The sequence below is a fragment of the Xenopus laevis genome, chromosome 6S, assembly GCF_017654675.1.
Source record: "Xenopus laevis strain J_2021 chromosome 6S, Xenopus_laevis_v10.1, whole genome shotgun sequence".
In the NCBI taxonomy this organism is placed as follows: Eukaryota; Metazoa; Chordata; class Amphibia; order Anura; family Pipidae; genus Xenopus; species Xenopus laevis.
In genome coordinates, this window is record NC_054382.1 from 81,627,778 (window position 1) to 81,639,920 (window position 12,143).

Sequence of the window (12,143 nt, forward strand, 5' to 3'; positions counted from 1 at the left end):
GGGTGCTGCTCATCTACATTTCTACGGTGGGCAGTTGTGGAGCAAAGTGAATAGATATGTAGTAGACATGCGATGTAGAATCATCCAATTCATGTACAGCTCGTAGGTTTGTTGAGGCTGCGCCAGTATCCCTGTGTCGCGCAGGTGAAAGTGTCACACGTTACACACGGGGAGCATGACAGCTCAGACCAGCAAGGACCTGGACATAGAGACTAGCGGGGTGATGTCTAGAGAGGCAGAATAGAGGGGTCTGGGATTATCTATGACTTTCATGTGAAGCAATGGATTGTACATGGTGGCTATAGGACGGACAATGGGACAGCGCTGAGACAGCCGAGCACGGAGTTGTACATGTAATCCCGCCACAAAGCCGTGTATCTCTAGAGTTATTAGTTAACAGGCAGATATTGAGTCGGTAGAAGCGGTGATATCATATAGATATGTCTGCAAAACGAGTAGGGGGCGGGTACAGCGCAGCTCTCTCTCCCCACACGGCTTTAGCAGGGAAAGTTTTGCTCTGTGAATTGGAATGAGGTCAGCTCTGGAGCTTCTCATTGCACGCGGTGATTATTATTGCATCGCGTTCCCAACCAATGGGCAGCGGCGGGGAGGGGCTTGGCACGAGTAAGCGTTAGAAACAGTCAGCCATTGGCTGCGGCGACTTTGGGGAAGGGATAAAGCCGCGTGAGGCGGAATTGAGGACCGCTCTTAGCTGCAGCGAGAGAAACCTGTATGAGGAGAAGGGGGGCAAGGAACATAAATACATACACATTCTGTACATATCTCTCACTCTGTGTTCTTGGCCGGCACTGTAAGCACTCTCACTGATTCAGGATTATTAAAGCAAACGTATACATTGACAGAGACTCATTCGGGGATATCTTTCTATGCCTAAACTTTGACATCTGAGGCGAGTCTTCCTGGCTCTTTGTGCCGCTGCATGAACTGGACCCGGGACTTTATTAACCGTAATCATTGTACTAGTTGGGACTGTTGCAGGAGCTGTGAGTGATGCTGGTGCCCGGGGTGACTGTACTGCTGCCAAGTGACTGAGGAGAAGTGACTTCAGTGCGAGAGACTGGCTGGGGCACCACTAAATCTCTCTCTTTTTTATGGACTCGTTGTTTCATGCTCAAGTGTTTGAGCGCTTTGCCTCCTGAGCAGCCCCGGAATTAATCGCAGTAGCTAAACAGCAGCAGCAATGGTGCAACAAACCAACAACACGGAGAACACGGAGGCAGCGCTGCTGGCAGGGGAGAGGTCGGAGTCGGGCGCCGGTATAGAGCTGGACATGGCTTCCTCTCCCACACCTGGCGCCACGGCCTCTACGGGGGGCAAAGCGGATGACCCGAGCTGGTGCAAGACCCCCAGTGGGCACATCAAGCGGCCAATGAACGCCTTCATGGTCTGGTCCCAGATCGAGCGGAGGAAAATCATGGAGCAGTCCCCAGACATGCACAACGCAGAGATCTCCAAGCGCCTGGGCAAACGCTGGAAGCAGCTGAAGGACGGCGACAAGATTCCCTTCATCAGGGAGGCCGAGCGACTGAGGCTCAAGCACATGGCAGACTACCCGGACTACAAGTACCGACCCCGGAAGAAGGTCAAGTCTGGCGGATCCAAGCCCGGAGACAAGACATGTGGCAGCCCCAGCAGCAGCAGTCCCATGGGCAGTCTAGGCTCTGGCAAACCCCCAGTAAAGAAGAGCAGCGGCACCAAGCTTTGCAACAAGCCGCACAGCAAACTCGCCCTGAGCGCCAGAGCTTTCCCCGAACCGGATCATCACTCGCTCTATAAATCCCGGGCGGCGTCAGTCAGACAAGAGAAGAAGCCAAAGCACCGGGTGTACATATTCGGGGGGAGCGCGGGTTACCAAGGCTCAGTGGCAGTGCCAGCCAGTCCTACTCTGAGCAGCAGCTCGGCCGAGGCCAGTGACCCGCTCAGCCTGTACGAGGATGGAAGCGGTTCCGCTCAGAACTCCCCCGGTTCCCCCTCCGAGCACGACGGTTACACGAGGGCGTCCTCACCGGCCCCGTCCACCTCTCACTCCTCCTCCTCGGCTGCATCCTCCCCCTCCTCTGCATCCTCCTCCTCTTCTTCCTCGGACGAAGAACTGGAAGACGAGCTGCTGGAACTCAACCCGAGCCCGGGCTTTGAAAACATGTCCCTGGGTAGTTTCAGCTCCGCTGCCCTGGACAGAGACCTGGACTTTAACTTTGAGCCGGGCTCGGGCTCCCACTTCGAGTTCCCGGACTATTGCACCCCCGAGGTGAGCGAGATGATCTCCGGAGACTGGCTGGAGTCCAGCATCTCTAACCTGGTATTTACCTACTGAGCCACAGAGCCGAGGAGCAGATTCACTAGCCAGTGTGTGAGAGAGAGCCAGAGCGCGCTCTCTGCTGTAACTTTGCCCGAGACAGAACTGACTGAGCCTCTGTTTTACTTTAGTCAGAAAAAAGGAAACCACACAATGAATATAAAGGGATTCTTTTAGCAGCCCATGGGAACAGGAGCCCCTTTCTTACCCCGCAAGGATCCAAAAAGCCTCCCGCGGAGTAATTTCAGGCTTCAGGGGAGAGGTGTGTGTGTGTGCGCGCGCATCCTACAAGGCTCTTGTGCTGCTGCAAACAAAGCTGCCGACAGCTGACACCCCAACAGAGCTAAAGCCACACTCAGAATATATGGGGGAGAGCCAAAGGAAAGGTGCTCTGACATCTCAAGTTCTTTAGCATTAATGCCACCTTTCCTTGCTTGAGGCACATAAGACTCTCCCCCTGCTTCCAGCACCAGTGTAGACTGCACCTTCCAGCAGGAGAGGAGAGGAAGGAGCAGCAGGTCATTGGAAGATCAGCTTTTAAGACTGACATCCTTATAGGGTGAGAAGGTACCAATAATAACCTCCTCAGAACCCCTTTCTTTTAGAAAGTTTAAGGGGGGAGAATAAGGGGTCTTTTTTCATTTTATTAGTAATGGGACTAATAATGGATTTGCACGTCAGGAGAAGGATGGCACCCTATGGGTCACCCAGCTTTTTTCTTTAACCATCCACCAAACGATGGATTTTTTTATTTTGTTTTTGTATCAAGGACACTACTTTGGAAAGGAAGACAGATCTTCTGAACTTCACCAAGTTACATATTTATGTGGTACTGGGGGGAAAAGGACGATTCTTTTTCTAAAAAAAAAAAGGTGTGTTTCTCTTGCTCAGAATTGTGATGGTGTTGGATTATTTCACTGGTGGGTTAATATAGCATGTTATCCTGTCTATCTTTTAAGGTTTCTGTAAGACTGTTGAACAGTTTTAGTGTTAGGATAATATACAAGCAGATAGATGGCGCTATGTTTGATTCCTATGAAAATCACCAGCTTTTTTCTCATTCTTAACTCTTTAAGGATTCAAACGCAACTCAAATCTGTGCTGGACTAAAAAAAAAAAACAATAATTCAGGACCAAATTTTTCTCAGAGTATGTATGTGTTATTACTCAGTAGATGTAAATGAAGACTTTGGAATCTTTTTTTTTTTTTGTTCCCTTTCTCATTGGTGATCCGTAGTAATGTTTCATCTTGTAAATGTAATCAGATGCCATTTTATACGTGGACATATTTATACTGGCCAAACTTTTTTTTTTATGTAAAAATTTTACTTTACAAATTTTCTTTTGTAGTTCCCCTTTCCTTCCCACACCATTTTTATGTCTCCTTCACTGAAGGGCTAGAGTTTTAACTTTTAATTTTTTATATTTAAACTTAGACTTTTGACACTTTTAAAATGAAAGAAGAGAGATGAAAACTTTTCATTATTTTCTCAGTGTATTTTTGTAAAAAATCTATAAAAGGGGTGTTTTAACTGGTGTCAATTGCTGTTTTGGATTTCTTAACAATATTAGAAACAGGGCGGCTGGTTGAAATCTCTTTAAGAATAAAACATTGCACCAGCCTAATTTTCCATGTTTACACACTTCAACCTGCAGGCTTTTAAAGTCACAGCATCCCTTCCAGCCTAGTGCACTCCACATTAACACCTCCAGAGTATTCTTTAGTACACTGTATATTGGTTGAAAACGACAAAAAATGTATTGGTATTAATCATATTTAGTATTTATATAGCGCTTTATAACTATACTTCAGAGTTTTGTTTCTTTTTTATTTTTTAATGTGGACACCTTCTTTGTTGGGAGCCTTGCAGCACATTATTCTATTGGCACTGTTATTTTAGGCAGGCTACAAAAAGGAGAAAAGGGGAGGGGGGGAAGAATGTTAAAGTTGCCTATTCCCTTTATAAATAGGCATAGTGGTATGACGATGACCTGCACTCTTGTTTTTACTGCTAAGCAAATCTCCTTTATTTTCAGATGTTTGCTTTTTCTAATCCTTTTCTTGTTGGGGAGCTTGTAAGAAAAGCTCGTCCCTTCTGCTAGTTTGTATTTAAATGCTTTAAGCAAACAGTGCACATAACAAGCAAAAAGGGATCCTGTAGCTTTAACTTCTAGACCACATTTTTGCACTTTTTTATACTTCAAAAAAAAAAAAACCCCTGCCGTTTAAACCACTGGATCTATCTAAATGCCGATTTGAGTTCGCGACACTATGTACTGCGTTTTCATTCTTGTATTTGACTATTTAATCCTTTATACTTGTCGCTAAACTATAATTGTTTTAGTCTCTTTTTGGCATGATGATAGCATATGTATTCAGGTTTCTAGCTGTTGTGTTTTAAAATGAAAAAACTAAAGAAAGTGAAAACATCTTTGTACATTTAAGTCTAATATAATAAGCAAAAATGAAAAAAAAAAGTGTGTTTATGTATTACATGACAGGCAATAGGACTAGGACTCTTTTAACATAATTTTTTACAACTTTTTTTGTATTCCATCCTGTGCAATATACCGTAGAAATTCTGTCTAACCATCAAGCCACAAAACAAAGATTTGAGGCATCTACCAATGCCAGCTCATCATGTCTATTTCACTGCCTGTCAGATTGTTGATATACCTTCTGTAAATTACTTTTTTTAAAGGAAATAAAATCAGCTGGAACTGAACCCTTAAACATGAGTGGGTTTGTCATTCTTGTATTCTATATTTGTATTTTGTGTGACTTGCCAGTGCATCGTGACTAGTGCAGAGGAGGAGCTTAGTTCTAAAATTAAAAGCATTGGTCCTTCTGGTAAAAAAAAAGAAAAAGATCTTAAATGTGAATGGGTAACAATGTAACCTCTATTCTGAACACGTACAGTGGAAGTAGGGAAATAAAAGCTTGGCAGGCAATTCCTCCAAGTAATGAGGCAGAGGCACAGCTCAGTCTGCTATCTAGGAAAATTTCTAGGAGTGCACTCTTATGGAAGATCTTATTCTCTGTTAAAGCACAATTAATACTAATTGATATAACCCTTGTCTTACCAGTGTTGACTGCTATTTGCTTTATAGTTACCCTGTTGCACGCATACACTGCAAATAAAGGTTACCCCTACTGCAATTACTTTATATCTATTCAGGTTCCCTGTTAACATCCCAGATGCCAAAACAGACGACTATTTTGATAAGCATGTTGTTACCATATAGTCATAAGAAGAGGGAGAGGTAATAAGCCGCTAGTACCTTACAAGAATGAGCTGGGGCTAGCTTAACATGGATGACACAGCATTTCTAACCCATAAGAGAACCTCACAGTTACTGTCTCTCCTCATCCTGAGAAGCAACATCAGCCATTTGTCATCCCTTCCTGACCTTGGTGCCTGCAGATGCAGTTCAGTGCACTGTGTCTAGCTTCCAGTAAGAAGAGCTTCATTTTTATTGCTCTTGTAAATAGTCTGAAATTTGAAAGCCTGGGACAGTTTAGTGAATTAAATTACCTTTATTAGCTTGTGTGTCCAACATTTCGGCCCCCCTTGGGGCCTTTTTCAAGGATAAATGCTTACAATAGTGATCACATATTTATACCATCACCACCCCCAGTGTTTTTGGCCCCAAGTGTGACGTCATACATTACAAAGTAAAACTATTTTGGACCTGCACCCACAAAAGTGATCTGCATGGTCAATGGAAGGGACTATCCTTGCCACACATTAAAGTGGTCACCCACATAAAAAGCTGTATAATTAAAGTCCTTTGCAAACCAAATATGAAACCCAAATTCGTTTTTTCTTTAAAACATCCATACCTTTTATAAACTCATTTAAAAGTTTCAACTGTCAATCAAATATTGCCTGCCCCTCCTCTAAGTGCCTTGGTTTGTGCAATCTCTCTCTCTCTTTAAAGCCATAGATGCTAATGGCTAGTCCCATTAGACATTTTCCATGTACACACACTTATTGTGTTATTCATTTAGTTCTCCTTTACACTCTTTCATTCTATGCTTACATTCATACACATTCCCAAATACATACACACTTTTCCCTTTTCACTACCATACACACTTTCACATTTCACTTATACATGTATACATACTATTTTTAAACTGAACATATCACTCTACTTTGTTTTTAATTACATCACTTTACTTCTACTTTTCTAAAATGGGCGTTGGTTAAGGCAGTCTCTCCCTCTTAAAAGACGCTCAGCAGTTGGCGGGGGAGGATTTAGCACAGAGTTTGAAACCAAGGCACAGGAGATGGTAAAATTCCTTTTTTACTATGATTAGAGATAAATAAGTTAGGGACCACCATGTGGGGTTTTACCTTGACGTGGTATGGTGGCTTATCAATATTATGATCATAACTTTGTAACAAAAAAAACCCTGTTTCAAAATTACATGACCTTGAATATTTACTTGAATCATTTAGACAGGGCTTTAAACTTGTGTATCCACAACCCCCCTAGTTTTGCCCCTCCTCTATGCCTCAGGCATAGAGGCAGGGCAGTCACTTACTTTCACTTTCCATTCAATACTTCCTAGATGTCACTGCACTTCTTACATTCCCCCTCACTCCTCACGCTCTATAATTGTGTATGGTACCATGCATGGGCATTAGGTCCCCACATACACAAGATTTTGAGACGATAAACAACTTGCCTTGTCACAAAATGGCACCTGCCTGCCTACTATGATTGTAAGTTCCAAGACTGAAGGAAACAAAATGTAAGTAATAAATATAGTGTGAGTAAACATTATTTTGCTCAACTAACATGATAGAAAAGAATTTGGAATTATTTCTTAGGGTGACAGGTCCCCTTTAATGCAGCATATATGATGGCAAAAAGTAAAATAAAACCCAAGCTTCAAAGTTGCACGCTGCTGTTACAGAAGATGCTCACCTTTTGAAATAACGATGTGAACCTTGATGGTGGATCTAATCTAAGTATTAATCTAAGTATTAATGCAATTAGCATCTGTTCTTTCTAGGTGTGGTGTCAGTTAGGCAATGCTATTATTTTTTCATTGTTGGTGTACCTTTTTTTCTTTCTGTTCAGGCATTCTTATTTAACTTCTGCTCTAACAACCAAACCACTAGTAGGCTACTAGGGTCAGGAATCTTAATAATAATAATGATAATAATAAATACTAATTGTAAACCTATTACATCAGACAATATGAAAAGAGATCTCCACCCAAGAGCTATTTTTTCATAATTAAACAAAATGTATTTTTAACCAATTTTTCAGTTTGATTAATAAAACTTGAATTTTTTTTAAATGTAATTGCAATTCAAAATATTATTTGTTTATCCCCTTCTGTAGTTTAGTCAGAACCAGAAAAACAGAAAATAAAAACAGAAAGACAGACTGCTTTTATTGGCAATTACATTAACAAATAACTTTAAAATCATACATATCGGAAAGTTGCATAGAATTATATTTTAATTTATTTTGCAAAAACAGTTTTACATCATTGAGTCTTTTAGTAAACGTGTAGTGTTTCTAGGAGTGTTTACACTAATTTTCTTTGAAAGTCAGCTTGTTTCTGCAGCAGCTGTGCTATGAGCTTAGACTCTGTTCATAAAAGCAGATTTTAATGTAGGATTAACTGTTTATCTCCTGTAGGCATAACAATTATGCTTTTCCTGCATAAGAAGTGCAGGGATTTCTATTTTATGGACTGATGGAAAAATGCAGGAAAATATCTTTTCATAGACAATTGTGGTAATATAGGACTCTGCCAGTACAATCGCTGGCCAGTCAATTATTGCTGACTGCAGAGCCGGGCCAAGGGGTAGGCCTCTCTAAAACTGATATGGTTCTCTTTCCTCCAACTAACACCAGTGACATCCAGGAAGTATCCATCATAGTTAACAATTCCACTATCACCCCCTCTCCCGAGGCCCGGTGCCTTGGGGTTATCCTAGATTCTGCCCTGTCATTCACTCCTCATATCCAGTCACTTATTAAATCACGTCACTTCCACCTAAGGAACATATCCAAAATACGATCATTTATCACCCAAGATGCTCCCAAAATTCTTATTCACTCTCTCATCATATCACGTCTATACTACTGTAACTCTTTTTATTGGCCTTGCTCTCCAGAGACTGTCACCTCTCCAGTCCATAATGAACACTGCTGCAAGGCTCATACACCTCAGCAACTGCTCCTCCTCTGCCACGCCATTCTGTCAATCCCTGCACTGGCTTCCGTTACCTTTTAGAATCAAATTCAAATTGATGACCCTGACATTCAAAGCACTTCATAACTCTGCCCCACCCTACATCTCTGAACTCATCTCTATATACTCACCCAACCGCTTACTACGCTCCTCTACTGACCTGCTACTCAACTCTTTTCCCATTACCTCCTCACATGCTCGCATTCAAGACTTTGCAAGGGCTGCACCCCTCCTCTGGAACTCTCTCCCACGGTCTGTCCGACTTTCTCCCAACCTTTCTGCTTTCAAGAAATCTCTGAAAACGCACTTCTTTCGAGAAGCCTACCCTCACTCTGCTTAACTACCAAACGCAACACCACATACAGTACCACATTTCTCACCCACTTAATTCGATCTTGCCCACTCCCACATCTTGTGTATTACTCCCTTCCCTTTAGAGTGTATGCCTATGCATAGGGCCTTCCTCACCTTTTTGTACCAGTATTGATTGTGATGTATGTAACGCCATATGTTCTATCTGTATAATTCATGTGATTTAGTTGTATAATCACATTTACTTTACAGTGCTACGCAATATGTTGGTGCTATATAAATACATGTTAATAATAATAATAATAATAACAGGCAGGGTAGGCAACTGCCTAGGGCGCAATCACTGGGGGGGGCGTACTTCTCAGGGGAAAATTTTTTTTAAAATTTTTTACTATTCAGTTCACTTGACCGATGTTGGCCTTTATTAAAAGCATTATAATTTATAAAAAATTGCATGCAGCAAACCCCCCCTCTGGGGTTTGTTTTAGCCTGGCAAAATTGGGAAAGTGCTACCCCATCCTGGAGCGTGAGTTGATGCTGGTGCACTGATGCACTGACGCGCTAGCGCGAGATGTCAGTCACATCAAACGTCATTAAAAAGGATCGGTTGGAGTGTTTGGCAGCTGCAGAGAGGGCCTGCTGTGTGCCTGCCTAGGTGGGAGCACACAAAGTTATGCTGAAGAGGCTGTCTGTCCTGCTGGCTGTGGCCTGAGCACTTTTGGCAGCTACACCTAAGTTTTACTACTGTCTTCTTTGATGCTTGCTGCTGGTACAGGTAGATCATGGGGGCTTCTTGGGTTGGGCACAGGCTGGTACAGGTGGGGCGTGGTGGGCTTGGGGCCTGCAGTATTAAAGGTGCAAATGGCTGGGCCTGCCCTGGGCTGGCAGTGGCACAACCTGTGGTGGGGTACAGATCATGAGGGTTTGGGCTGGGCACAACAGGCACATGTGGGCAGTGTGATGGCTGCTGGCACAGGTACATGGGTAATGGTAAGGTGGGAAATATAGGATGGGGGGGCGGTACCTGGAACCCTTGCCTAGGGTGCCAAACTACCTTGGCCCAGCCCTGCCTGACTGCCATAGTACAATTACCATATTTGCCTAGTGAAGTGTATTTTTCAGATTTTTGCAAGAGCTAAAAATGGCAATTGGGTTAGGTTAGTGAGCAGAAATGCTGTACTAGATTTAAGGTTAATGGCAAAAGATAGATTTTGACACAGGGCTTTCCCTCCCTTAGGCAACAAGCAGAGTGGGGAAACAAATGGTTGTTGGGAAGCAATTTTTACAAGGTCACCTGATTTCCTTTTACCTCCCACCTACTAGCAATACCCCTGCATTCTATCTGTCACACCTATGTTTTCAGCCCCCCAGGCTTACACTCACACATACAGTTTTCCTTTAGCACACACTATTACAAATGCTACTTTTTTAAACCTTTTCTTACATTTTTACATGCATAGTGTGAACATTCACACACAAATTAATACAGTATATACAACTTTAAATGTTTTGGGGTGTCTGTAAAACATTTATTGCACAATGAGACAATGACCACTGTGAAGTGTACCACCAATCTCACTGCTGAATTTTTTATTGGATTTATTGACTTTCTGTTATTGGAATGCTTGGAGGATATGGGGCTTTTCAAATCTGGTTTATTTTATTGCATATACAGATGTGTTTATAAAGTATAGAGTTATATAGCTTAAAAAAGAAGCTGCATTCAGAAAGTATATTTAGAAATGTTAGGATGTCCAAAAAATATTACACAAGGGGACACAACAGCAAGGTAGTGTTCAAAGTGCAAAACAAGCACAAGCCACCAGGATTTTTGCACTTTGAACCCAGATCCACCAAAAGTGTCTACAGGCACAGGAAGGACTTGTACTTTAGATGAACACAGCGATGCCTGCTTTTGGCATGGTAAACTAAGTCCTTCCCTTTGAAGAAATTCTATTGTTAGTAAATGGGCCCCTTGCAGCGTATGTTCTGTGCCAAACTTAGCATATTTGCCCAAAATGGCATTGATTGTTTTAAAAGCAGATACATAACATTTCTTATTTCTATTTTTCTATTTAACTTTTTTTTAACTATTTCTATTTTCTTTTTAACTTATTTCTATTTAACTCTTTTCCATCTTGGATAAATGTCCTCGTCTTGGCTTGTGTTGTAGACCATTTCTTTTCTTTGCTCAGTTTTTATATTTAGCTTTCTGCTGTGCTCTGTTCCAGTTTATATACAGTAAATGGTCTAGTTTTTTAATCAGGATACCTTAGACATGCTTATAAAGAAAGTTTCAGTTCTTTTGGTTTTATTCAAGCACATTATAAAGATTTACAGAGAATACACAAATTGGATGTTACTTGACATAAATGTCTTGATTTTATATATTGCTGTGGTTACTAATTTTAATAGGGCTACTAATAACTCCAGAATACAGGAGAATAATTTACATCTTATAATTTACCCACAACAGTATTTTGTTTCCATTATATTCATTTTATGCTGTAAATATGTTTTGAACACTTTCTATGGTATTTGTTGGCCAGTCACTACTACGCTATTAAACTGATGTTTTTTTTTGTAGGGAATAGTCTATAATTTTAAAAACTTTAATTCAAAAAGCTCTAGAATGCATGAATTATTTTTTGCATAGGGTACTATTAAAAGAAAAAATCCTAATTTTTCATAGATTTGATGTTTTGCTTGTTTGATGTTAAAATTGCATGTGCAGGAACAGTAACACCAAAAAATTAAAGTGTTTTAAAGGAATGACAATATAATGTTTGCACCTGAAAATGCTTTGTAAAATAGTTCTGGAAAATGAAAAATGTGGTTGCTTGATCAAATGTGTACGTCTCTTTCTTTTACAAAATTGCATTTCTATCCTGCTTAGGGTTGCCGCCTTTTGGCTTGTCTAACTCCAGGCAGGGGTCGTGGTCATGACGCGACAGCACGCAGTTGTGGCGTCAGGCAGTTTTGACCCGGACAGCCCTTCAAAACAACGGACTGTCCAGGTCAAAACCGGACAAGTGGCAACCCTAGTCCTGATTTATATCATTCTTTCTAACATTAAGATTGCATCTTTTGTGAAATCACTGCATTGTATTCATAATTTTGAGGGTGATTGGCCTGGGCCAGTGTAACTATAGAGATTTTCAGCCACTATATATATAAGTTGGCTAAAAACATCAGGAAAGGAGCTGTTTTTGGCCTGAAAATGCTTGCGAGCATTCTCAGGCTTAAAACCAATCACACTGACACTTTTACTTGTTTGGCAATCATATCAAT

The 12,143-nt window shown here is 41.5% G+C and overlaps 1 protein-coding gene across 1 annotated transcript; it reads left to right on the forward strand.

The window, feature by feature from the left end:
• Nucleotides 1–727: 727 nt before the first annotated feature.
• On the forward strand, nt 728–4,532 carry sox4.S (SRY-box 4 S homeolog). The gene is given in 1 exon segment (NM_001096710.1): nt 728–4,532. A coding segment is annotated over 1 exon segment (1,134 nt). The 5' UTR covers nt 728–1,201; the 3' UTR covers nt 2,336–4,532.
• Nucleotides 4,533–12,143: the final 7,611 nt, after the last annotated feature.